The 27,719-nt window shown below is 47.4% G+C and overlaps 1 protein-coding gene across 3 annotated transcripts in view; it reads right to left on the bottom strand.

The window, feature by feature from the left end:
• LOC138481461 (glutamate decarboxylase 1-like) overlaps positions 1–27,719 on the bottom strand; it is a 719,240-nt gene that overhangs the window by 35,939 nt on the left and 655,582 nt on the right. For all 3 annotated transcript variants that reach the window (XM_069613613.1, XM_069613614.1, XM_069613615.1), the window contains exon 13: positions 24,320–24,427. In XM_069613613.1, the coding sequence (XP_069469714.1) occupies positions 24,320–24,427 (108 nt within the window). The remainder of the gene's footprint in view (positions 1–24,319; positions 24,428–27,719) is intronic.

Genomic DNA, 27,719 nt, shown 5'->3' with positions numbered 1-27,719 from the left:
ATACAAACAGAACCAAGAAAATGGCAAATGCCCATTGAGTTACGAAAATAGGGAGCACCTGACCGGGTTTGTGCTGCTTTGTAATTACTTTGTATACTTTCTTTTCGCAAAAATGAAGGTGTATTTCATATTTTTTATATAAAATGTCAGGATTATTTTTTCCATCAAAAAGGCAACTGGATTCAAGGTGTGTGCTTATAAAGGATCTCATTCACTCAGGTGCGTTCAAATAATTGTTTTATCGATTGCATTCTGTTTTCTGCTGACATTCTACATTTATTTTATTTATCTATATAAAGGAGGAACAGTCATCTTTTGATCACAAAAGAATGTACAATAGATAAGAAATCAGATTTGATGGGAAGCAGTGAGCTTCTTCCAATTGGCTGAGTTTGAGTGACATTCTGGTTGTGGAGGGGAGTAAATGGAACAGTCACCGGGGACAATACATAAGTGGACATACAGAGATTAACAACTAACATTGCACATTTGTAAGTGCAGGTACGGCCAGCAATACTCAGGATGTAAATTTGTTGGGTGAAGTGATAGTGTGGAGGCACAGGAAGCGAGGGACAGAGGCAGGTTAGAGGCGAGGGAAAAATGTTAGGTTAGCTAGAAGACAGAAGGGGTAGGTTCAGAGGGTAACTCAGTGGCAAGGATCTAGGGTTTTAGTTTGGTTTTGAACAAATCCATATGGACTGTTACTCGGATGTCCGGGGGAAGAGAATTCCATGCAAGTGCAGCAAGAAGAGAGAAAGAGCGGAAGCACAGGGAGGGCGAGGAACCACACGGGTAGTCGAGGAGGCAGAGTAAATATACCAGAATGCCATTGGCACCTTTTCTTTTTTATTACGTGGATGAGTGAATACCTGCATTGATTTACAGTAACCAATTAACAAATACACATTTTAGACAGTGTTTAATTGCCGGATTCCGCAGACAACATGGGGGTGAACTGCTGGTTGCAGAAGCGCTGCCTGCTGACTTCACACCGGTAGTCAGCGGTATCCGAGACATTCCAGTTTTTGACAAAAAGTACCGTTGGTTTCTCTCACCACTACAAAAGCAATACAAGCGGGTAAAAAGAGGTTTTATATTATGCTAAGAAAACTGGATGCTAATCACTGGCGTCACTACGGGAGTTCGGGGGCGGGGCTTGATCTCTCTTCTGAAATGCTGGCCCACCCTTTGTGCCCCCCGCTACTTCAGCTTGGCTACTTTCTCTGCACTGTCTGCAGTGCTGTATCTGCCCGCACAGCACACACACAGGGCCGCAATCAATGCTGCCCCTAGCAATGAAGAGCTGTTAAGTTCCCCCAGCAGCCAAGAGCAGCCCTGTTGTGTGTAGTGCTTAGTGTGTGTAGTGTGTTAATGTAAAGGGGGGGAGATGTGTTGTATATGTCTTGCCTGGGTGAGCAGGAATGTTGTGATGTCATGTGGAGTGTTGATGTCTGAGTGTTGGAATGTGTGAGTGAAGGTTCCAGCCCTGGTCAATTGGTGAACCTCCTGCCTGGGTGATGGGCTGCCACTCTTAATGTCCTTCATGTAACTTACTTTGAACTATTGTAACTGCTTGTTAAGATGTCATAAGAAGCTGGAATAAACCTTACCAGTACATTCAAGAAGGTATGAGAGTCACTTTTTAACAATGGCGACGAGGCAGTCTTCCAAAGAATCTGCGCGAGGAAAGCTGGTGAACCTTCTGCGGGGGGTGCAGGAAAACGGAGAAGGACAACACTGCCCCCACACCAAGTAAGGCCCATCACCCAGGGCGGGAAGGGGGTAGCAGAAAGTCACAGCCCCCTGCGTATGGACTACCCTCAGGGCCCTAAGGCGAGGAAAGCAAGCCTAGAAAGAGTGACTGGCTGCACTTTAGGGCCTTAGAGTGCTACATCCTGGGGCTGGAGAAGCTGAGCACAGGAGTGAAGCTGCGCCCATAAGATGAAGGGCAATATGGGAGAATCTGAGCACAGGAGTGAAGCTGTGCCCATAAGGTGAAGGGCAATATGCTGAGCACAGGAGTGAAGCTACGCCCATAAGGTGAAAGGCAATATGCGCTGTCCCATAGGGTGATGAAAGGGACAGGGCTACGGTGTAATGTTGATGGAGCATTATAAGCTGCGGATGGGAGAAGCTGCAACATGATCATCACATGATAGCGCAGCGTTAATCAGGATTGTGCTCAAAGCGTTGTGCAATTGTGCAGGTTTGAAGTGGGGACTGGTACTAGCTCAGGAATGGTGGCGTGTGGCTAGGCAGCTGTGCGACCGTTGGAGGTAGGAGATGTGCTGCGCTCCTATGCCGAGATGCTACTGGTGACGTCATGGACAATGGAGCTGGTGATGGCGATGGATGGAACGCCGGAGGAAGTGCTAGCGTGAGAGGCCGTTTCGGCCACAACATTGTTTCTGAATACTTCTTGGGAAGGGACGTAATCAACCCGTCTCGCACTACAGGAACTTTAGAGCAAAGGACCCAAAAGCGTGTTTTATACGTGCTCAGAAAGTTCAGAGAGAACAGTAGGAAGGAGCCGATGCAACGAAGCTTCCCTTGTCGGCTTATCGGTGTGATGGAAGAAACCAAGTTTTCTTAATGTCTGGCGAAGGGAATCAGAGTGCTGTACGTGTTATGTCTGGAGGAGCCTTGGGGAAAGTAAAACGTGTGGCACAGCACATATGCAACGAAAATCCAGTGGACAATGGAAGTCGAGTAAGGTGATTGGAACCTGGTTTGGTACGGTGACCTGGGAAAGCGGCTTTGTCCGTAGTGAGGCCGTGCACAATAGGTATCAAAGCGGATCAATCCTGGAATGGTGTGGCAAGTGGAATGCGGATCGCATGGTGTTTTTATTCTACAGTCTGCAGTGGATTGACTTAATCGCAAGTATCCAGTTATCTGTAGCAGAGACACATTTTTGTTTGTGCTGTGTTGGAGATACAGATAATATCTTCAATTTGTAATTGAAAAGCAAGGATTAGTATAATGCAGTTTGGGATAACTCAGAGCGGGCATGGTAACTTGTTGGTTGTGTTCACTGTCACTCTTGTGCATAACGGTGTATGTAGTCGGGTGATGATGTTAAATGTACATTAGCTTATCAACAATGATTTTGAGGATTTGCAAATTCTTAGGGGTGTGGATTCCACCCATGGACTTTTAGTTGGGTGATATTGCTAAAGGTGCGTGGTGATTAAAGAAGCTATTGTATTCCAACAATTCCAGCACTAACATAATTGAGAATTTTCAGGTTTTTGGGTTGCTCCGTGCAACATGGACTCTTAGGTTTTTGCAGTCATTTATGCTTGACAATTGCAATATGGTTTTGGAATGGGTCTCATAACATATGGATGCTGGGCCTAGAATTACCAGTTTGAGGAATTTCAGTGGTTAAGTCACATATCCGTGACATGGTCTTTTAAGATTGGGTTGGATTGGGTATGCGCTCGTCATTTGTCATGGTTAAATTGACACACAATTGTGTTATGTGATGTACGGTTGGGTTTGGTATGGGTGGGAGTGGTTATGAGTGCCTTCAATCCTGGTTGTGGATGGTGCTTATATACATGTTAGGAGCATTGTTGGTTGATGGTGAGTGTGCCTGGCTGACATGATAGGAGTATGCTTTGGCTGAGGGTGAATGTGCCTAGCCGACATGTTTGACCTACCATATGCTGAGATGGGTTATGATCTCAGCATTATTTTAAGTATGGTATGGGTGCGTCTGTGGTAGGGGCGTACATGGGTTAGCGGTATACGTTGGATTGTGGTGGTAGCGCCACCACTTCTGTGTGGAAGTGTCTGCAATAATTGAGATGCATGGTGAGGCCACGTATATTTGTGCATGGTGGTAGCGCCACCATTACAGTGAGGGCGTGACTGTGTTTATAGTCATGCAGGGTAATAGCTAATTCTGAGTGGTAGTAACTCCATCCAGACAAGGTGCGACTGTGAGTACAGTCCTGCATGAGTTATAGCTATTGTGCTGGGCGGTAGCGCCCCCAGTTAGTTGGGGTGCGACTGTGATTGCAGTCACACATGGGTAAAGAGGTATGTGTGCGGGTGGTAGTGCCCCCGGTGTTTGCAGGAGCATGTATGTTGGTGATGGGCATGAAAGGTCACACATGCTCCTCTATCTTGTGGTCGTGTACCACTAATGTTTTTCTTTTATTGCGCGCAGGCGGTTGTTCCTGGTGGCACTGCGTGCCTATTGAAGACTCGCTCCATCTTTCGGGGTCCAGAGTGTGCTTGTATTTAGTCGTTGGTCTCGTTGTGCCTGGCCAGTGCACTGGGATAAGGTGAGAGTCAGAGTGTTTGAGCGCATGCGGTGTGCCTGCCCTGGTCATACGAGTCTGTGTGGATGGGGTGTGTTGGTATGAGTGGAGGTGTGTCCCGTGGTGTTTTGCATGTTGTGGATAAGTGCAAGGAGGGGAGATGTGTTGTGTGTAGTGCTTAGTGTGTGTAGTGTGATAATGTAAAGGGGGGAGATGTGTTCTATATGTCTTGCCTGGGTGAGCAGGAATGTTGTGATGTCATGTGGAGTGTTGATGTCTGAGTGTTGGAATGTGTGAGTGAAGGTTCCAGCCCTGGTCAGTTGGTGAACCCCCTGCCTGGGTAATGGGCTGCCAGTGTTAATGTCCTTTATGTAACTTACTATGAACTATTGTAACTGCTTGTCAAGGTGTTACAAGAAGTTGGAATAAACCTTACAAGTACATTCAAGAAGGTATGAGAGTCACTTCTTAACAAGCCCCTCCAATCAGAATGTAGCGCACAAAGCCGCTTATGATGGGTCATTAGTGACTTAATGGTTTCGGGCCTACAATCTGATGGTAGGGGAGGTGCAGTCAGGGCCGGTCTTACAACAGATTGCACCCCAGGCGGGAAGCATCATTGGCGCCCATCGTCCCCCGACCTGTGATCTCATGCATGTGTCATGAGCTGAGCAGCGGGAGTGGGGACTATGAGTAAACAAAATTGTCAATGCTGGCATCTGCTGAATTTCATGAACCTCAGAAAATAGCAATAAGAGGGTCAAACCCGAACAGGCCTGGTTATGTTAGTCTGCTTTTGCTCTTCATTTTTAGTAACAATGACCAGTTTGCTGATGTGACTCAAGTCAGAGAATCGACAATTTCAGATCTACACTAATGTCATTCGTATGACCTCAAACATTTAGCCACTCTTAAGAGTTGATGAACTGGTCTTGAACAGTGTTACTCAAACCTCCAAGAACAAGCACCAGCAACATACCCACCGATAGCTGTACAAGCCCGTCTATCTCAGCCTTAAAATACATGCATTTATGCAATATGTATTGCATCAAATATTTCACGGGAAGTTAAATATATTTAGGAGAGACACACGTAAACAATATCACTACTCCATGTGAGTGGTAAAGTCTACTTTAAACATATGAAGAGAGTTAACATGCATGTACAATTCAACATAGCTCCCAATGTTAATGTTGGAGAGGTGGCATTCTAAAATTATGACATTACAATGTGGACTTTACAGTGAAACACACTGCAGTGCATTACCGCGGCAGAGAAATGGCATTTAAGAGTATTGGGGTTTGTTTCGCTCATGCTCGTGAACTCTCCAAATTCTTAAATGTTTCCTTCGTGATCACTCATTTTAGCTCCCGACAGCACCATGAAACTGTAAGATCACAATGAAAAATGATGTCTACCATCCCAACATAAAAACAAAAACAATCAAATTCTTATAGGGTGCAAGGCAACCTTTTCTTGGGACTCGTTAAGTTTACTTTTTGCAAATTACTAGTCTCGTGCTGCTTGAATAACAGCGGCCCTTGCACATTGTGCAGTGTATAGAAGAATTTCATTTCAAGGGACTTGGAGTACTGTGGGTATCAGGGGAAGCATCTCCAGTGTACCCCAAGCGTAGTGCGCTTTTCCCTCCACCCCCAACCCCCAGCCTTGCAGCCCTGCGCTTTTTCACATTCTCCATTATCGTAAAGAACATTGTCCCGAGCTTGGGAGAGAAATGGACTATGCAGAAGGAGCTGCCTCCCCAGGGTGAGTTTAGCTGCTGGTGTATCAAATGCAGAAATGGGTGGCATCTTTTGTGCACTGGTTGGTCACACGACAAAAAGTGTGAGCAGGTGATTCCCCAACACTTAGAGACCTGGCTTTGATTAATGTGCCGTTAGCTAGTCATGACCATTTCCCAGCGTTTGTGTTAAAGGAGATCAGAAGCTGTACCGTGCAGGGTATTTTAAAGGCCATGAATTGATGCTACAGCATGTCGCCCCCAATGGAACAAAGAAAGTGAAGCATGCATCCTGCAAGTCTGGGTATTTGCATTATACGGAAGACGGGCCATCCGTCCATGGAGACGGTTTCTACTGTAGTTGCTGAGTCGCTTTCCCAAGCCAGCTGCTGTGCAGACTTTGCTCAGCTTTTGGTCCAGCGCCTGCATCCATCCTTCACACCATCATTCACAAGGCTCGTTCGTGTAGGTGTTTGTTTATCTCATTAGACTAGCGTGATTGCTATTCCAAACAAATGAAGCACAACGACAAAGAAGAGTATAAGACAAGTCTGAGCGAACAGTAAAATGTATGAAACTCTTGCACTAAAATAAAGTCAGCAGTGCATGCCCAGGAAAGAGGGAATGATGAACAATATGCTTAGGAGCGGGAACTAAGCATGGTACCGGCCCCCATGTCCTCGCCCTCGAAGTTGTTTCGGCCCAGCCAATGGACTGACCAATCCAACCCCGCTGGAACGTGCAACTGTCTAAGATCTGCTGACGGTGACACTCTGCCAAGGTCTTCCGAGAACCGCCTTTTGATCTCCTGAGGAGAGTCCACCACCAGTGCTCGCTTCCTTTTTCATCACTACTTGAACCTTGACAAAAGTGTCTAGCTTTGTGGCCTCCAGAGGCTGTTCTTGGATGGCCCAGTCATCTCTGCAATACCATTTTAAAATAAATAAAACGCCTATGCAGCAATAGGCCTTACCTGCGAGGACGGGAGCAGGAGGAAAGAAGTGTGCTTGCCTCGGCAGGATGGAGTTACTGCCGGGTTTCCTGAAACAAGGCCAATCAGCGAGGGCAGGATGCAGCAACTGTTTGTATTTGCTGATTCTGCTGCTGCTTGGCAGTGTGTGCTTGTGATGGGAACAACTTCAGGATTTAGTGACCCACTCGCTCTTCTTTTCTGTACTGGCCGGGGCCGACAACACCAGCCAGCCCCAATCGATCCACACTTCAGTGTCAGTGCGCGCCCATAGTCTGGAGGAGGGCACACCGCATGTGCGCCCATGGGCCTGGCTGCCTCCAGCAGCGCCGGCGCCACCCGGGGCTGGGGGAAGGTAATAAAGCAACAAATGTTGCTAATTTATTTGCCAATTGCCCTGCCCTGCCTGTGGGCCAAGGCCAAGCCCGTTTCTTGGCCCGGAGGAGGCGAAAGGGATGTCATTTGAGGGTCTCCCTTGCTACCCCTGTGGTCTCCCTTGCTACCCCTGGGGGAAAACAAATTTGTTTTAAAAACGTTTTTTTGTTTAACTTTTTTTTTTTAATGGAAGCTTCTGGGCTTTGGCAAGTGTCATGTGGTTCTTTATTTTTGGAGTGGCTGACTTTCTTGTTCAGGCCTATAAAAAAAAAAACGGGGTTCCACAAGTGTAACACTTTGAGCAGTGATGCTAAATAAGAAAGAATAGGAATAACGCATAATTTGGCTTTCTGGAATTCTATCCAATAATTGCCAGACTCATAAAGGTTTATTTCCAGGCACACTTTCGGTGGTCAGTCACTGATTTAGCCTGTTCTTAAACACCTCAACTCAGCCTTTCACCCTTCGGAGGTCGATAAATGAGAACCAACACAGGTTGGGTGATATTGTATGTTTAATCGCTTAAGCGTAAGTGCTATATAATAAAATATCATTCTCATTTGGCCTTGAACGTCTGCTTGCATTCACAGTAATTTGGTAATATAGTCCTTTACACACTGATATTAACGATACATATGGTGATCCATTCTTCTATGTAATGTATATAACATTTATGTAATGTATATAACATTAGAGTGATATCGCAACCATATTTCTCGTAGTGTACTTTGGAACAATATGTGATGTCCTTTCTGTTTTGTCAAGGGGTGAAAGGTTGTGTTCCATTGCATCTCATGATGTGACTTCAAGGTGCGGGCTGGGGGGTTGTCAAATGACATCACTTCCCGTGATGTCATCAGAGGTCAAAGGTCATGTTATGTCACTTGCGCTACCACTGGAATTTTGGGGAAATGACGTCCCTGGGATGCGGGCAACTGCCCGTGGCGCAATAGCCCCGGGGGACGCAGTTGCCCCTGTCCCTGCAGCCTCTGGAGGGGATGGAATTCCCCAGTTTGTGGGGCGGCGCATTGACGTGGGGAAAGTTCCGTAGGTCAGGTGCTTGCGCTGCCCCTTCCGACTGTAATGTCGCGTAGTACAAAAGTACTACGTGACATTACAGAAGTCAGAGGCTCCCTCTGACCACTTTGTGCCACTTGTGGTGGGGGGCATAAGCACACCAATAAAAACACTTTAGGTCCCCCTGAAGCTAAGACCAGCCCCTTCCATCACAATGCCGGCAGGAAACTGCTAATGGTGGCCCATTAGTCACTAAATGGTTTCGTGCTGGCATTGAGATGGGAGGGGAGGTGCTGTGGGCTGTGGGGAGTGGGCGTGCCTTGCAGGGACGCACCATGGGCCCCGACACATACAAACGGAGACCCGTTTGAGCCCATGGTGCGTCCCTGCAAGCCCAGAAAATGGCCAAAATAATAGTTTAAAGCAGCGCTATTTCGTTCATGCCGCTTCTTTTCCAAACTATATATCAAATACACTTTAAACCACTTCCATGGCACTGGTGATGAGTTACTTCACTATGCGGATACTAGTTTTGACCAGTGTTGCTGAGTAAATATTCTTTAAGCTACGGAAAAAGTGTATTTATTTATTTATGCAATGTTTGCCGGGTACATGGAGACGGATAATTTATTTATTTATGCAATGTTTGTCGGATACCTGTATGCGACACAAATTGCATAAATAAATAAATAAATATGCAGGTACCTGACAAACTTTGCATGAATAAATAAATAATCCGGGTCCATGTATCCTTATAACAAGTCAACAGACAGACTTTACTGTATCAAAGCATACACTTGATTCCCATTCAAAGAATGTTAAAGTGATTGTTTATTGGGTTCAGGTGTCTCCTTGTCATTGCCCTTTTGGCTTACGTTGCCTCCAAACCCCCTTCAGCATCTTGTGTTCTTTGTTGGTTGTATATACTGCATCCTGTGCCATATTCATGGTCTCTTCGTTGGTGTGTCCAGTCCTCATTATCTGCAGCCTAAGTGGGACTGGGGCATAAAATTATCTTGCGCACCAGTAAAAAAGTGGCCCACCGTTGCAAATGGCAATTAATTCCTTGTGTGACAGACTGTTTGACTTTGGGTAGGAGTTTCTTAACAGTGTCGTTTGGGAATGGCACACAGGGTGCAGTGATAGTGGTGCGCGGGGTGCGGCAGGAGTGGAGCGTGGGGTGCAGTGGGAGTGGCGCATGGGATGGCGTACGGGGGGTGGCGCATTCCTAGAGTTTCGCCCTGGGCACTACATGGACTAGAAACTGCCCTGGCCGAGGCCACAGCCTGCAGCTGTGCCAGTGGTAGAATACACGTGTAACACGTTAGTTTCCTAACATTATAAAAATGAACAGGCACATTCATTTTTATAATGTTAGGAAACTAACGTGTTACATATGTATTCTAGCACTGCGGACTGCTGGTGCAGCGCCCCCTAGAGGCTGACTGACTGACTGATGCAAAGACCGGCCCTGCGTGCAGTGGGGTGTGGTAGTTGGTATACACAAAAGATTATCTGCAAGAGTGCTTCCAACGTCACACATTGCCCTTTTATAGGCAGCCCCCCTACTTTGTCTTTGGTCCCCTTACTTTTGTCTGTGGCCCCCTCTGTGCCTCTCCTAAATTTGATTCCTGGTGACGCTACTGATGCTAATACTCTCTCTTTCATAAAATAGAGCACATTTTCCTGAAAAAAGCCACACTTGGAAGACTCGAAATAAAAAATCTGCTGTGCTTCAGTATTTTATGTAACCACTAGATGGCAACAATGAAACACGCCTGCCCAGCTTCAACAGTTTGGGAATTTGTGTTGCATCCTTTCCGACATATTTCGCCCCTGATTTTATCCCTCTTCTATTTGGTGTCACATGGTTTGGCCAGTTTTACTGACGTCAGCTGTATCGCTATTATTTGTAAGCATGATGGCGAGCGGAGAGGTCCCGAATCTCGCGATACCTATCCGTTTTTGCGACTTGCTGGCTTTTAAGTTGATCTAAACCTGGAGCAACTTAGCAGCCAGCATAGCTCTCAACCTTTTTCGATGCAAAGGCGGGTGAAATCACCCGATTTTGTGTTTGGCGGGTGAGAGGCCCATTGAAATGAATGGGCGTGCACAAGGTTTGGCGGGTGACTCACCTGTTTACAAGGCGGGTGACACCCGCCAAAAGCGGGTGAGTTGAGAGCTATGGCAGCCAGTGAGGCAATACATCTTGCCAGAATTCATTACACATACATATAAAAGTTACAAATAGAAAAGTGCCATTAAAAAAAATGTATAGGTTTTCTAGATTACTATAAAATAATACATATAATCCACCAGATAATTAAATACATTTCACCATGGGCCATAATTGGAAAGAGTGTCCTTGCAATATCTGCATGTGACCCAAAATACATGTTTTGATAAATACGTCACAAGATCAGACTATAGTGTACAGTCCTCTTGTAAAGTGATATTCGTGTGATATCCTTCAGAAACTGTACAATGTCCAGAGCAGATGTACGATTACGATTCTCAGAAACAGTTCATACAATAGACTTTACATATCCAATGAGCCAGTAGATCGGTATATACCTAGTCTACATGTGTTTCGACAGCCGGGTGGTGAACAGATTGTCACACGTGTCTGTCTGTTCCTATGCCTTCTTCTGAAGAGGCGTCTAGACTGACACATATAATGCATGTTGACGATAAAAAGAGATAAGCAAAAAAAAACGCCATTAAGTCTGACTGTGTAACTGTTCTTTTTATTTATTTATTCATTTATATCGCGCCGAAAGCCAGCAGGAATCGGTAGACGGTACTGTTTTTTGTAAAGACCTCACATATGCTTATCCTCTATACTTGTAAAGGATGAACTATTAGACTTGCCCCGGCTTGCTATTGTACTTTTGCCATTGCACTTAAGACCCAACGCTTCCACTTCATAATGTCTACCAACCTGCCAAACTACCTGCTTGCAGCATTATTATAGCAGTAATACCCGAGGCAATGGGCTGTATTGGACCATATCAGCCCGTTGCTCAAGTTATTAACGTAACGCCCGTGGTTCCGTTACCACCCGATTCAGCCGGCCGGCAAAGGCATTATTGCTATTAGCACCCCAGGTTTATAACGAGGGGGCTGATTCTAGACTATTTGTTTGAATGAACGGGTTAGGCACTCACAGTGTCTTGTTCATTCAAATAAATGCTCCCCTAATTTCGCTGCCATGGAAATGACGCTGGGGCTCCTTGCCGAGCCTCTCTTCAAGTTCCACGGTGGTGTAGAGATATCGCGAGAGCCGCGAGCTCTCGCGAGATCTCGTCCGTGGGCGGAAGCCCCGCCCCCGGCGCGATATACGGAGCGAGGAGGGGACGTGAGGAGATGCATCCTGAGCGCTCCTCACAGATTATTAGGCCCCAGAGCCTAATCAAGGACAGAACTTGCGGCACAGCCAGCCACATGTTAAAGGGCCTGTTGTCCACCCATTATTCTTTATGTGTGCAGTTACATACCCTGAAGATGTCTGCTGTTGAATAAAGAGACATCAAGGAGTCAACACGCTTCCTGTCATTTGTCAAGGATATTATACAACAGGTGGCTAGAGATGCGATGACACCGCCGCCAGAGGAATCAGGTAAGTGGGGTGGATTGGGAGGAAGGAAGGAGCGGGGACTGGATGGAAGAGAGGTTGGGGGAAGATGAAGGAGCAGGCACTCGCAGCTTCCAGCTTGCTTTTACATGGGATTGGATCGTGGGATTAAACCTATGAGCCGAGCAAGCTGATTCCCTAGCGGTAACAGGTAGTCACTGCATTGTCTTTAGAGAGCCGCAAGGAAACATCCTACATTGGTCCCACAGCCGCTCCTTCATTTCGTAGGAGACTCTGCCACCCTGACTTATCTGACCTAAAGGTCATGAATCCTTTTCATCCCTTCCCGATCTGTGGCTTGTTATCAAGCCTATTTTATGCTCCATGTATGAATGGTCACCTTGATCCTTTCATTGCATTCTCAGTGTCCCAATGCATGTGTACAGAACGCTTACCTCAGATCCTCTCACTTGTCTACATATACCACCACTGTCCTGTGTGAAGACGTCCATGTGTTAGGCTTGGTGGAGGGACTGTAGTGACTTTGCGGGGCCAGATGACACCACCTGCTCTGGTTTGTAAGGCCCGAATGAGGTACTGAGGGTTCCCCCAGGTGCCCCAGTCACTCATCAGCCTTAAATCTTATACTAAACTGCAAATTACTTGGCCATGGGTATCTAAGAAAGGAAGGATACTCACACAGAGAGGCTCTTTAAGTGTCATAATCCAAGACTGTCCTGGTCAGACGATCACGTGGGGCAAGTTGAGTTACTGGGCTTGGTTCAGAAGGTGGTGAGTGTCAACAGGTATGACCTTCTCTGAATGGAGGGTCCAAGACTTCCTTTAAATTAGTAGACTGTAGTAATTGCAGGCACTGAAATGTTATTGACAGAACGTGTGGTCTTGCTCGTGAGCCCACTTGCATAAGCGTCTTCGAGTCCCGCACGACTTGGAACAGCCTTTACCTAGCCACTAGAAACCAGAGACCATTTCACGCCATACGGGACAACGCTAAACACATTCCTAAGCTATCTGTATCCAAGGTGGAATCAAGGATAAATAAAGCTCTGGTGAGTGAACTTGTGCAGGGCCTGATTACATGTCAAAAACTGGTAGGGACAATATAATTAACTAAAGTGAGCAGGAGCCACAACGGAGACGTGCAGGACCCAGTCAGTTGTTGATCATTAATCACTTAAGGAGGCTGTGCCCTTCTATGTGAGTGTATGAAACAGGGTGGAGAGAACAAAGGAGTGTGGAAGTCAAGAGTTGGGCTGTGTTTGGTGGCGCTGTGAGGAAAAGCGACAGGAAGGAGAAGAAGATGACTCAGGAGACAAAGGGGCTGATTGGAGGGGAGGAGGAGATCGTCAAGAAAGGGAGGAGGAAAAGATGTGATAAAGGAGGATGGGTGGATCCGTTTGCACCAAGAGGAGGAAAGGAGGCAACAGAAAGAAGGAGTTACAATTTGAGGGAGGGGGAATAACTACCTGTTAAGTGAGGAGGAGGAGGAGGAATGGAACTGAAATATGAGGAGGTGGGAAAGAGTAAGTGAGTGGGGATGGAGGAAAAGACCGGACTTGCGCTGCAGAAAGTCAAGCAGGAATAAGAGAGGGACAGAGGATGAGGTATTGGTCACAGAGGGTAGTCAGTATACCAGAAGGGAAGGCAATCCGTTGAAGAAAAAAAGACAAAAGGGGGCTCTTCTAGTGCCAGGCCACTAGGGAGACTCCTAGTCTGGTTGGGTAATTATACCCAAGAAAGTCTCTCTCAATCTGCGCGGGGATTAAACCTAACGACCCCAGGGCCCACCACAATTCTTCAAAGGATTTCACTGAGTCTTCTGCTTAGCCGCGCTCGGACGATTCAAGGCACTCTATGGAGGACTTCGGGCAGAATGTACCCCAATAAAGTTTGAGGTGAAAACATCTTATTATGATGTCAGAAGAGGTTTCAACTATGGGGGGGGGGGGATTCACCCCTTATGCAGTCAATTTGTCAAGGTTGATTGGTCCATTTCAGTGAAGATAAAAATTCCATGGAGGGAGCAAAACCCTCCCCTCATCCATACCAGTGGACCATTTGGGGGTGAACTGCTGTTTGGACAAGACCTGCCTGCTGCCAGAACACTGGTCACCAGGATCCTGCTCATTGGAGGTGGCAGCCCCGGCAAGTTCTCTCTGGTAATCTTACTGGCTATAGGCAGGGCAGAAGAAGGACCTATTCCTGGAGATCCTGGATGGGTTCCGCAAACAACAAAGAAGCCAATGAACAGCGCTGGAACCAGTTTTCCACCTGAAAACATTTTGAAACAACTTTGTGTATGATTAGTTTATGTGCCGCTGCAGGATCCCTTGGCCACCTTTGACATTCACCACTTTTTCAAACCATTTTGAGTCGTCGAGCCACTGACTCGGTCATCACCTGGCTGTTGTATTGCATTCCATGGACACCATCAAAATGACTTGACTGCTTCAAGCCGCTGTTTCCGTTGCCCATTTGTTCTTTGGGTGATTCAAGCTGATTACTGCTACAGGACCATACTGCATCGATGGACCACATTAAACCGACTTCATCATATTGACACTGAATTGAACGATTAGGAGCACACTACCCGACCATTTTGATACAGAATCAACCCATTTGAAAGCACCTAGAATCCTGCTATGATGCTTTAGACCCACCCAAGAAGAGGACACATGTACTAATAGTGGTTATGTTCCCTTTGCTTGCTTTTAAGGGCCCTAGAGACATTTGAGACCCAGCACTTTGCCTTTTCAAAGGCCTATCCTTTAAAACTGAAAATCGCTGCTAAGACTATTGCCTGTCTACCACTATTTCCAGATACAGGGTGGCCTTTTAATTCTAAAGCCTGCATATTCCATGTCTTCCTTTAAAGAGGCGGGTTAATCGTGTTTTTATTAATTTAATGTTTGTATTTTTTGTGTGATTGAAGTCCCTTTTTTAAAGAACCTTGATTGGACATTTCCTTTATTTTTGGTATCACAGTTTGGATGCTGCTTGCTAACTCACATCCCCTCTTGCAGAGTATAGTCTGGCTTCGGCCCACGTTACCACAAGAGGCAAAGGAGGTATACCTGTCGGGTTATGGCTGTTTCACCTTTATGAATGGGATCACTACTGGGTTAGTAGTAGTGTGGGGCTGAGAGGGAGTTTAGAACCCACTACACATGCACATACTCCTGTAGAGCAGTAGACCCCTTGTCACGTCAACAGTGCCCTGGCCTTGACTAGTGTCCAGAAAAATCAGCAAGGCAATCAATCTTTTCTTGATTTTTATAATGTTGGTTGTGATACATTGAAAACTTCTTAAAGGTTTATATACGTGGCTCCCATTCAATCATGGCCACATTGTTTAGCCACACAAACTGTGGCTGCCATAGACATTTGAAATATTAATTATCAGAGTAAAAATAATAAATACAATTTAATGTAACAGGAAAGTAAAACAATAACAATGTACTAAGCAGCAATAAAACAAGACATGCTCATAAACACAAAATGTATTAACTCTCTCAACAATTTAAACTGTTTCACGCACTTCTACCAAATGGATGGCACTAAGACAGAGCCTTTCCCAGTATGCACCCGTTCTGCATCATGTAGCAACAGACTGAAACCAGGGCCACCATGCTGTGTATCTCCAAAAGCCCTGTCAGAGAGCAAACGCTTTCTAAAGCTGGACCTAAACACAGAGGCGTGGCAGGGGTGGGGGGCAGAGGGGATATAGCCCAGGCTCTTTTGGTTGTGACCCTGGATAGAAGCTCAGGGGCTAAAACCAAAAGGCTAACTAGGCCTGAGTCCCGACGGTCCTCATATTAGCGTAGCCCCAGATCTTTTCCAGACCTAGCAACACCCCTGCCTAAAAATATCCATTTGTTCTGTGCCCCACCCATAATTTTGTGAACTTGGCTCTTATGCCTTTTGGTCTATCTGCATGACATATGTAGTTGCATGGCAATGACATTCCATGTTAGATAGCTTTAATGTGCTTGCAAAATGCTTGGGAAAACTTCGAAAAATAGGACAGCAAAGGGGCATTTAAAGAGGCCGGCATTGACAGGGTCGACCTAAGCGTTAATGGCGGCCCAGGGAGGCTGTGCTGGCTGGTAATGGCCCACCAACCAAGGTTATAGGCCCAGGTGAAGTGGGGGATGCAGTTTTACAGGATTCCAAGGGAGGGCTACTGAGGCATTTGAGTGAAAAAAGATGGAAGACTGCAGGAAAAGCACGGGTGGACAGAAACCTGATTGTAGTGGTGGCCGCAGAGAATTAGAATCAAGGTAGAGAGATAGCTGTGAATGAGCAGCAGGCTCAAGGAGCATAGAAAGAAAAGGAAGAAGAGAGATAAAATGGGATGGTAATGAGAAGTAAAAGATCAAGCAAGGGTTTCCTGAGGAGTGAAAGAATAGTAGGAAATATACCAGTAGACAACAAAGAATTTAAATGAGAGTTGGATAAGGAAAAAAAAAGGAATGTATAATTGAGGAATAAAAGCTGGAGGAAGTGAATCCAACAGGGGAGTTAAAGGGTTAGCATGCTGAAGCACCAGGCTGGGAGTATCTTCGGAAAGAGGAGGGAAGCTGCAAAAAGTTGAGAGAGTATCAAGATAATGAGTGGAGACAGGTGAGGAAGAGGACTGAAGATTATACATTGTAGAGGTAAAGAAAAGGGCATAGTCAGAAGCAGAAAGGGGAGTGAGTCAGGGGCACCGGGAGCCAAGAGGTTCAGAAGGGGGAGTAGACCGTGAGAATGTGGTGAAAGAGAAGTACTCGGAGATTTGTAGCAGATTTACTTAGTGCAACAATAAGGTAAGAGAAGTACGAGCAGATCAGTGTGGATGCTACATCAGAGAAAGGCAGGTGGAGAACAGAAGAGTGATAGACGTTAAGAAGGACATGTCAGAGAGGTTTAGAAAGGAAATCAAGTGACATCTGAAAGAAGGGTATTGAAGGGGGGCGTGTTCGCATAGGCAGAATTATTGAAACAGCTGATCCAGGGCTTGGTGAGACAGAGAAATTGTAAATTAAGATGAAGGAAGAGTTTGCGAGTAGATGGCGTTCTAGACAACGTAGGTTTCAATGAGCAATTGCGACAGAGGGAGAAAGAGAAGAGGTAATAGAAGCATACACGAGAGGAAGAAGGAAGGGGGGCCCCGGGGGGAACGCGAAGCGTTTCCCCCCGGGGTGTATTTTGGCGCTGCAGCGAGTGGCCGTGGGGGGTAGAGCGCCTCCAGGGGATATTTAAACTGCCAGGGAAGGTTCGTGAGACAGGCGACGGTTGGACTTTGAGATCAGGCGACGGTTGGACTTTGAGATTGTGCAGTCCTGGTCGCCTGCTCCCGAGCCTTCCCTGACCTGGGTTAGAGATTTTCCATAGGAGGTGAGGTAGTTAGTGTATGAGTTTATCTGGTGGGCGTTTAGGTTTAGCTAGCATAAAAAAAAAAGTGAATAATAAATAGCGGAGGTGCCGTACATAAGGCACCTCCTTCATTACAAAGAGTATTGTTTTCTGCTCTGGTGTGCCCTGTCTGGTGTCCGGGGGTGGGGAACATCTTTCTCTACGGGCCTCCTGCTCCGGAGGGGCTGTTTTCTCTGTGAAAGCCTTTCCTTTGCGTTCCGGGGTGGGAGCGTGTAGGCTGGGCGGCATTCTCTGTGTTTTACGAGCATACTTGATTTAGTGCTCTATCCCGGTGTTCAGCTTCAGATTAGAACTGCAGTGTCAAGCTGTGGACACAGGTGGCAGTGTAATATTTAAAGGGACCAGCACGTTTTGTGTGCTTTGTTTATTAGGTACGTGTGGTGACGTGGCACTCTGACAGGGGGCAGTGTGTGCTTTACAGCACATTTATGGTTTAATTAGAGAAGCATTGGGATTACTCATTTTTGGCCCAGTTATATTGTTGGGGCTCCTTCCTTTTAAAAGCGTTTCTTACATTTGGCTGTTTAAAAAAAAAAAAAAAAAAAGGGAACATGATTTGGGCCTGTGAGGGTTTTTTTTGTGAGGGGAGGTGAGTAGCTGGGTAGAGTAGCAGTAGTTATTTTGGGTAGGCAGTTTTAGTATATTTAATAAATAAATAAATAAAATAATAATAATTTTAATAAGTTTGTATAAATTAGCGGAGGTATCGTAAATAAGGTACCTCCAATTTATCTTGGTCCGGGGCCGTTGGCGCTCCGCTTTCTGGGGTTTCTGTGTGGCCCGGGGGCTTTGCGTGTGCCGGCTTCTGCGGTTTCTTTTTCGGGGGCAGAGCGGTTTTCCTGCCGATCACGGGGGGAGGCGCAGAGTTTGTTTGGGTCGCTGGGGGTTGCTGTGGGTGATTTTGCTGGATCAGCTGCCATTGGGGATCCCTCTCTGTGTGCTGCTTAGTTGCCGTGGGGTTTCTCCTGCTTCCGACTGTGCATTAGGTGCGCGGTAGCAGCAGCAGGGCGCAGGGGCCAGGGCGGCTCCCTTATAGGGACCGCTTTGTTTTTTCTGTTCTCAGAGAGGAAACTGTGCTGGTGCGGTGCGGCCTATGAACCGCCAGGTGGCAGTGTTATACGCACATTTTTTTTTTTCGGCCACAAATTGATCGTGGGTTGCTAGTTTTGTATGTTCTGGGTCTTGGGGCAGATGAGGACCTAGGGGAGGGGGCTTTTTAGAGCAGGGGTGTTATTTAGGTGGGCGGGTGTATTAAAAATAAATAAATAAAAAATATAGATATATTTTTTCCTAGGCTAATAAGTGGTTCTATATTCTCTGTTTGGGAATTATAGAGTTTGATTAACACTTTACAGCGAGATTAAGTTTTATAGCCCCATTTTCTTTTCTGAGTTTCCTAGTTTAGGGGTTTTGGTCCACGGGTAGGTGCTGGCTCGGGGGCTTAGTTAGCTAGTTTAGATTGGAGGGGCTTATTTTGGTGCAAAACAGATTATTGGTGCACTATGGTGGGCCAGAGAGCCAGCAAGAAGAGTATGGTGGACGCTAGGGCTCTGAGGGAGGGCCTGGAAATTATCAGCAGGGCATCTAAGGCCCAATTGGAAGGGGTGGTGGAAGAGGTCACGGGTGAGGGGGAGTTAGGTGGTGGTAGGCCGCAGCGTAGAGCTGCAGCAGATGGGGCTCTTGCGGCAGTTGTGGCTTGCACCCCCGCGGTGGGGAGAGGGGAGGTTTGGGAATCCAGGGGCAGGAAGATGAGGAGGGAGATTGACAGGAGAGCGTCCAGGGGAGAAATGATTTCGGGTGGGGAGCCAGATAGGGATGGAGTTAATAATGACCAGGGGGAATTAGGGGATGTGAGGAGTGTTCAAAAAGGGGGGGGGGTCAAGGGCGCCACGGAGGGGGGTGTGATGGAGCGCAGAAGGGGGCAACAGGGCAGAGGGGAAAAGGGGGTATATACCTGCGGAAGAGTGCAGGTGGGAGAAGGAGAGAGAGGTCCCCATCAATTGATGAGGTTAGGGAGGGGCGCGGAACAGCCCCCCCGGTTAGGAGGAGTGTGGGCAGAGGGCACTGTGCAGCCCCTGCTGTTCAGGTGGAGGGAGAGGGTTTAAGAACGGCCCCTCCCCGGTCAGCGCAAGGAGAGCCTAGATGGTGCAGCACAGCCCCTAGCGAGGAGAATTACAGGGTGGAGGACTGCACGCCTCACCCGAGAGAAGAGGACCAGGCAGGGGTTTCTGTGGCCCCGCCGAGAAGACGTCAAAGGAGTGGCGGGGCGGACGCCCCGGGCTCGCAGGAAGAAGATTGACTCAACTTGGGCATGAGCTTGCATCCACAATGGTATTTAAGGGGTGATGAAGTTGGTTTGGAGGATTATGTGGGGCAGTGGGAGGAAGAAGGTTATAGGGCTGTAAGGGAAAGGGGGGAGGAGAGAAGAAGTCTGAGGGGGGAGTGGGAAAGACAAGTGCAGGGCGGTCAGATGGCAAGAGGTCGGGGGAACAATTGGCTGAGTGAATCTGCTGACATGTTTTGTCCCTGCAGTAGGATCCCTCGAAGAAAAGAGATGAGGAGCATCGGTGTGGATGCCAGACCACAGACGGGCTGTATGGAAAGAGGTGAGCGGGAAAGGGAATGGTCATCTGCATGGCAGAGAGGGGACATGAGAATGCGGACGGGTAATGAAGGGTCTGGCCTGCAAGGGGTAAGGAAAGAAGTTGGTGTACAGGCCATTGGAGCCTTGGGAGATGAGAAGGGCATTTGCTCAGTGGAGGTTCAAACGGACAAGGTGGTGGAGCCATTGGGGCTCGAGGTACAAGTTGCAAAAGAAAAGGAGGTTTAAGTGAAAGGCAAGGAGAAAGAACTGCCATACATGGGTATCACAAAACCTTTGGGGGCGCACTTGATGGCAGCGACCAGGGAGAAGATTGAGGCAGGGGAATTTGTAGATGTTTTTAAGCTGCTCCATAGGGAAGTGAGAGCAAAGGAGGGGTCTAAGGAAGAAGAGAGGGAACTGGTGTCGCGCCCAAGGGTCACAGTGATATTGAGAATTGGACGACGGCATTTATCATTTATGCCAGCGTATATTGTGAGAAATTCCGGGAGCGATGCGTAGCTCTGCTCAAATATATGGATGTAATTAGGAAGGATTTCACGAGTTTTGGGGATTTTGCCTGAGTACGCTATGATGAGGAATTCAGAGCAAAAATGGCGGAGGACAGTCAGGCTGTGTGGGGGGAAATAGACATGGATCTTTGGCTGCAATGGATTGCTCCAACGAGGCCTGCCCCGACATTGCACACAGCAAGTGGTCTGCCTGTGCCTTACCGGCCCTTTCTTGGTCGCCCTGCCCATGAGGGGGTAGGAGGAGGAGGCAGAGGACAGCCCTCAGCAGCATGTTGGGCGTTCAATAAAGAAGGCTGCACGAGGGGGATGTGCAAATTTAAACACGAGTGCAGCAGGTGTGCGGGTCGGCATCCGGTTACAGATTGTTTTCAGGCAGGGAAAAGTGGGTCAGGGCGAGGAGCGGGGCAAGGAGGTGGGGGGGAAGGACCACATGCCAGGTAAATTGGGGTGTTCTGGTAGGTCGGGCTCAGTTTATCGGAAAAGGAGGGGGGCACAAGGTTTGATGAGAGGTTTTGGGGCAACTCAAAGGGGGTAGGAGAGGGGTGAGGAGAAAGACGCTGAGGTAGGGCAGGGGAGGGCAGCAGGGGGAATGTAACTGTGGAAATTGTTAAGGGGTGGTGGCCTGCGTTTGGAGGGCATGGACAACGGTGGCGAAGCCCTCACGCTTGCCACACGACAAGGTGAGTAAGCTTTAGGCTGCATGGACGGAGGTGTGGGAGCGCCTCTGGTGCAGCAGGGGGAAGTGATGAGATGGGTCTGCATGGACGAGGGTGCACTAGGGCCCCTGGTGCAGCTGGGGGGAAAAATGGAGCAACGAAGCAAGGTGCTGCAAGAGGAATTTATATGGAATGGACTGCATGGACGGGGGCGCAGGTTTGGCCCCTGGTGCAGCGGTGGAGAGCAGTAAGGCAGAAAAGGGGCCTGCATGGACGGGGGTGCACTAGGGCCCCTGGTGCAGGTGGGGAAACAGGTGATAATGGACGCAAGGAGCTTGAAGATTAGTTATATGGAATGGACTGCATGGACGGGGGTGCAGGTTTGGCCCCTGGTGCAGTGGCGAAGAGGAGTAATGAAGAAAAGGGCCTGCATCGACGGGTGCACGTGGGCCCCCAGTGCAGGGTGGGCAATGCAGGGCCATACTAGTAAGGTGAGGGAAGGTGGGGGCAAGGGTGAGCAGGCGGGTAATAGGTTAAAGGAGAAAGGGCGTCTAAGTGGGATTAGCTGTATTGTTTAAAGGTTAGGCGAAAGGTGCGAAATATAGGGGGACAGGTAGGAGAGGACCGGGGGTGTTTCCTGAGAGGGATAAGGAGATGGCCAGGAAGGATAGGTTACTGAGGAAGGTGTTACTAGTGGTGTGGGAAAGGTTAGGAGGTTGGAACTCATTCATTTAGGAGGGATGCAGCATCTGAAGGTAGCAGCATGGGCTATTCAGAGGAGTAGGTGAAAGGTTTGGGACGCTGTAAATAAGGGAGATACAAAGGGTATGTCGGGGACCGGGGCAAACGGTATGTCTTTAAAGAATTTTTCAGTAGGTAGCAGGAGTGTTGCATTTATTAGGATGTTGTTGATTTGTAAGTGATTTTGTAATTTATTTTTCAGATGCTGCTAGGAGGGCGGGCCAGATGTCACAAATCTGGTTTGTGGGACATGCTATGGTTAAGTGGGTGGGGAAGGAAGCTGAGAAAAGGGTTGTTAGCAGGCAACTGGGTTGCAGCTATAAAGATGTTGTGGTAAGATGGTCTGGGTTTGGGGGGCTGCGCTGGGATCAGTTGCTTCCTATGTTGGCTGGGTTGAGGGAAAGCTAGGGGCCTCCAGATGGGGTGATTATTCATGGTGGGGAAAATGATCTGGTAAGGGATACGGGTGTGGCTCTTCTTAGGAAAATAAAAAGGGATTGTGTTAGGGGTCCGAGAAGTGTGACCTCAACAATCTGTAGTGGGGACTAAGTGGTTGCCACAGAGAGTTTGGTGGGGAGCGAGGAATGTGGGAGCGATAGAGCGGGCAAGGAAGGGGATAAACAGAGAGATGGTAGAATTTTGTGCATCGGTGCGGTACAGGTTTTGGACCATAAGGAGATAGTTTAGGAAGGATTCATGAGATTTAGAGAGGATGGTGTACACTTGTCGGTATTTGGGAATAATCATTATCTGGCGGACTTGAGCTCTTGGCTGGGAGATTGGTTAAGGAGTTGGAGGTAAGGAGAACTGGTGGGGGGGTGGGGCAGAAAGAACACCTCGGTGGAGGGTTTTTCTGGTGCCAGGAGCATGGCCCCTTTAGATGTAGGGGGAGGGAAGCACAATGGGGGAATGGCGCAGGAAAGGATGGGGTGGTGCTGTTTGCACAAGCGGGCCACCCCGGGCGAACAGGTATTGAGCCTGGAGGGGCATGGCCCCGGGAAGAAAGCGGGACACCTGGAGAAGGGGTAAGGAGACGGTAGGGTCCAAGGGATAGTTAGGGAGGAAGTGGTTTTATTTAATTATTTAATTGTTGGGGAAAATGAAAATGTTTAATTATTTAATTGGGTGTTTAAAATAGTTCTTTAGTCTGTAAGGCCATGGACCCAGGTAAGTGTTTAATTGTAAGCTTTGGCCTGTCACATTAAAGCAACCTTTTCCACTTTTAAATGAGTCTGGGTTTTTGTGCAGTAAGCCAAAAAGGGATGGGAGGACAGATGAAGAACGGACAGGGATAGAAGCGCTACGATGTATGAGAGTAGAACAAGAAGCAAGGTTAGGTGCAGAAATGAGCCAAAGGAAAAACAGAAACATAATGGGAACCACGCTGGGTGGGGAACAGTAGCAACAGCAAGCATATGACAAGACCCCCAATCAGAGGAACCGGTGTCGGGGGCCCCCAGTAAGATCAGTGAAAACCAAGGCCCTTAAGATGGGGCCACTGACTGGAGGTGGCATGACAGTGAACCCTGTGAAGGTAGATGGCGTACAGTGGACACAGATAGTTGAATCGGGCACAAGCAACGTGTCCCCGGTCACAGAATCTGACTGTGACTGCAGGGTGAGACAGCCATGCAGAAGACAAAGGGGCAGGAACATCAAGCCCCGGGACAAGGGGGTCCAGAAGGCAAAATAAGACTACAGAATGGCTCCTGACACAGTTAAATAGTCAAACACTCTTTTGTCAGATGTCAAAAGTTGATCTTTTCCATGGACGCATGCTTCAGGTATGTGAAACTGTGTTTTGTCGTATTCCTGCTGAATGCTTAACAGCACATATGTTTAGACCAATAGGGTGTGTGTGGGGGGGCTGCTCTTCCAAAATGAAGGGAGGCATTGTGAGATTGGATCATTGAATGGCTGTGGGCTAATCATCAGTGGTAAAATGTCTATTTGTGATTTTGCCACTTAAAAAAAAAAAAAAATAGCTGCCTGATCTCCTGTAACTGGATGTTGGGAGCCTGGAATGTGTCATAATGTTCTTTTTTGTGCCTGACTTAAGGGTTCCTTTTATCATGCGACTTTCAAACCACAAAGTATGCCATGATCCTATGCCCATGTTTCTGTCCATACTACCTAGGACTAATGCATGCATGTGACATTACCATGCTGCAATTCCCTGGCGGTGATGAGTGAAATGACATCTGCTCCCATAGGCCCACTGACAGTAACTTCTTCATCCTGAGTATAAGCATCCGTCAATAGCGAGGGTGATGCTCCTCTGAACAGGTATGTTGGAGGATAATGGAAAGTGTACAAGACCCTCTTGGAATATCAGCTGACTTCACTAGAGATGCGTCACATTTCATTAAAAAGGTATCAAACAGATTTTAAAGAATTCAAAATTAAACGTAACCTGCTTACCTCAGTATCTAAGACAAGTTCAAAGTTGTCTCGACTTTTCAGTTTGTTGTACAAATACTCCGCTAGTTCCAGACATTTGTTGATCTGAAGCTCAAATCCACGAGTACCCTGTGGATTGCATAGAATCAGTTAAAAGACACACTTCATACGAGTTAAACCACTTCTTTCTTTTACAGAACTGTGCTTCCCTGGAGGCTTTGCCTCTTTACAGTTGTGCCACCTTCCTGGAGTCTCTGGGTGCATTCTATAAGACAATCCAAATTAAAGGTATAAATCACTTGCTGCAACAGACCTAGAAAGCATCTCACAGAGAGAAGCATGTTCTACATCCCCAAACATTAGCACATCCCAACACAAAGGTGACCCTGGGTACACTGCCACAAGCCGATGGGGCGATTGAGATTCAAGAGCAGAATGTGTAGTTTTATTTGTACATAAATCAAACTGGGCCAAGACTACTTATTTATTTATTTATTTTATTTATCACATTTGTTACACGCCCTGGTCCTCAGGTATCACGGCGTAGTTACAGACATCTTTGGTATTAAGCCTAGACATTCACTTTACAAATTAGCAGTTGGGCGCAGTTACAGAATAAAATATTAAGGCATATATATACATGGGATAGGGCAGAGCAAGATATCATGAAACAGTGCATACAATACAAAGATACGACTTATCTACAGTGATGGGCTCATGCTACCCGTAGGAGTGTTGTTTAGTGGCCCTGGATCAACTAGAGGGACCTATGGTGGCAGATACATGGATGCTAGCATAGGTTGAATAACCAGGTTTTTAAGGATTTTTTTAACCCTGGGAGGTTCTGCTGAAATCATTCTTGAAAATGACAGAACAGAAGTAACAATATGAGTTGTTGGACGGAGCCTGTACGTCCTCCCCTATGGGAGGCTGCCTCACCAGCAGGAAATAAAACAACAAAATCAATCTGTCTTGATTGAATCGTAGTCCTTCAGAACCCCCCTCACCATTCCAGTGTCCACCTCTTTGGCGGCTGTGGGAAAAGGCACACGTTGCCAGCATTCTCTGCACTCTGCACGTTCTCCAGGATGAAGGGTGATATCCTTTGTATCCCATTCTTGTCTGTAATTCCTTACCCTGGGTCCATATCCCTCTTGTACCATTTTGAAGGGGTGTGGAGACAGTGTGCGTTGGACTCCAGCTGTTGCCTTGGGTGAATGCCCAATTCTGCCCGCTGTCCTTGGGGCCCAGAGTTTTCCCTTCCCTGAGGTGTTCACCTCTGGGTATGTAGAGGCTCTTACCTCCTCGATGACCAGTCACAGACTAGGGTACAGCTCTTATTTTCATTCCTTTGCCCACCACACTTTTCTCTCAATTCCCTCCTCCGCTTCATCAGTAGTTTCACACATGGGATAAGTACTCACAGCACCGTCCACTGGTCCCACGTTTCTTGTATTACTCAGATGTGCCTCGCCTTTATTTATCCCACTTTCCTTCGCTTGTTGCTGTGGGTGTGCTACCCATCTTTGTGTGTCAGCCACACCTACAGAATTAGGACCTCTATTTGGTCTTTCTAGGGCCCACTCTCTGAAAGGTGTACATCTTTTACTTTAAGCTTGAGCCTTTCTAATCCTCTCTTCTTAGACAATTTTCTGGTCGTCTCTATCAAGCCGTTCTCCTCCCCACTCCCCTTTCCCTCTAAGGGTTTCATCTTGTCCCTTCTTAGACCACCTCTCCTGGTCTTCTCACATGTTTACTTTTCCCTTACTTCCTGTCTTTGTCCTCCTTGCTTTTGATGTGCTTCCGTTTTTATCCTCCACTTCTGCTCTCTAATCCTCCATTTTCTGTTTTTGTCCTCTCACAACTCTCTTCTCTTTGGCTATGTCTCCCTTTCTCTCTCCATCCCTTCCCCCCTCTCTCTCACCCTTATTCATCTCCCCCCCATGTCTTCTTTTTACTCCTCTGGTCTCCTTCTCCAGCCATCTTCTGTCTCTCGCTTCATCGCCCCAGTGTTACACACTATCTTGCCCCAACTCTCTGTCACTTTTAGTTCCCCCCCAGCCTTCTGTCCATGGTCTCTTCTTTACCAGCAGCAGTGCTTGTTCCTACTCAATGGATGAGGATTCAGTGTCCCCTTGTGAAACTACAGTTCAAGCACTTGAGTTGCATGAAGCAGGATTCGTTTTCCATCCTCTGTAGCCTGCACCTGACTTGGTGAACCACCATCTTATGTTCATTGTAGGCTGTTCTTTTCCCCAACAGAACCGGAAGCAATTTTCCATGTCCTGCATAGCTGGGAGCAGACCTCGCTTACTGAGTCTGCGGCTCTCCCGGTCGTTGTTTCCACAGACTTCTAGGTGGGCAGGTTGTTTGACCCAAAGATGTCACATGTCCCAGTAAGCAGTCCGCAAAGCATGCCAGTAGTAGACCCAAGCTGCTGCTTTTGGTAAACCTTTGTATTCAGCATTTGCTGATTCTGCCAGGTACCTCTCCTCTTTATGATGTCCATGTATGCGTGGGAACTCACTGTCAAGATGAGCATTCTGCCCATGACCCCTCAGGCTAATACTTCCTCCACCCTCATTCTCAGTCCTCAAGGACTCATAAATTGCTCTGCAATAGTGGGGTCCTCAAACCTAGGGGTGTAGGCATAAGCCAGGAATGTTTGGAGTTTAAGACTATTGGCCTGGTCACTGAAGACATCTAGCTTGACATTTACTGTTTCCTGAACCTCCCATTGGGAAGGGCAGTCAAGTTGCTTCTGTCACCTCTATGGGCTTGGTGGTGGATTTGCACTAACTTTGGGCGACTGATGGTCTAGGACGTCAGGTTGATCCTCAGTGTTCTTGTTCAGTGTCTGACAACATGGCGAAGGTGGTGGTACTCAGCCTCGATGACCATGAACCACCTCAGTCTGCCCCAACTGTGAGATTTTGTCACATGACCCAAGTGAGCATGAATTGGGTATGACCATGAATTGTGGGCATGGCTAAAGTAGTGTCTCCAACTTGTTCCCCATCTTGGAAGTAGGCTATCTCTTAAAAGAGAAGGGCTGAGACTTTGACACCTAGTGTACTCTGTAAGCATTGTTCATTGTAGTGAGTTACTTGTTCCCCTCCTGTGTCTTCCTTTGTCGTGACCCCAGCCCTTCTCCTCCTCCTCTCCTTGCGCATTCTGAGTTGTGTGCTACAGGGTTGTGCATGTCTTTCTCTTCTCTCACGCCATTCTCTTCCACCTACCTCCTTCGCACCCCTATGGTGCTAACGGTCTATCCCATATTCTCTACCTGCTACTCTATCTCTAACCATATCTCTCTGATTAAGTCTGGAAGGAGGACGTTCAGGAGGGACAGCCTGGTCTCCAACCCAGGCCTCCCTATCGTTGATACCTGCACCAGTGCTTCCTCCAGACATACTCACTG

This window comes from Ambystoma mexicanum, chromosome 5p (assembly GCF_040938575.1).
Source record: "Ambystoma mexicanum isolate Mex_15411 chromosome 5p, UKY_AmexF1_1, whole genome shotgun sequence".
Classification (NCBI taxonomy): Eukaryota; Metazoa; Chordata; class Amphibia; order Caudata; family Ambystomatidae; genus Ambystoma; species Ambystoma mexicanum.
The sequence above is the reverse complement of the archived record's forward strand: the minus strand, read 5'-3'. Positions and strand labels throughout refer to the sequence as shown.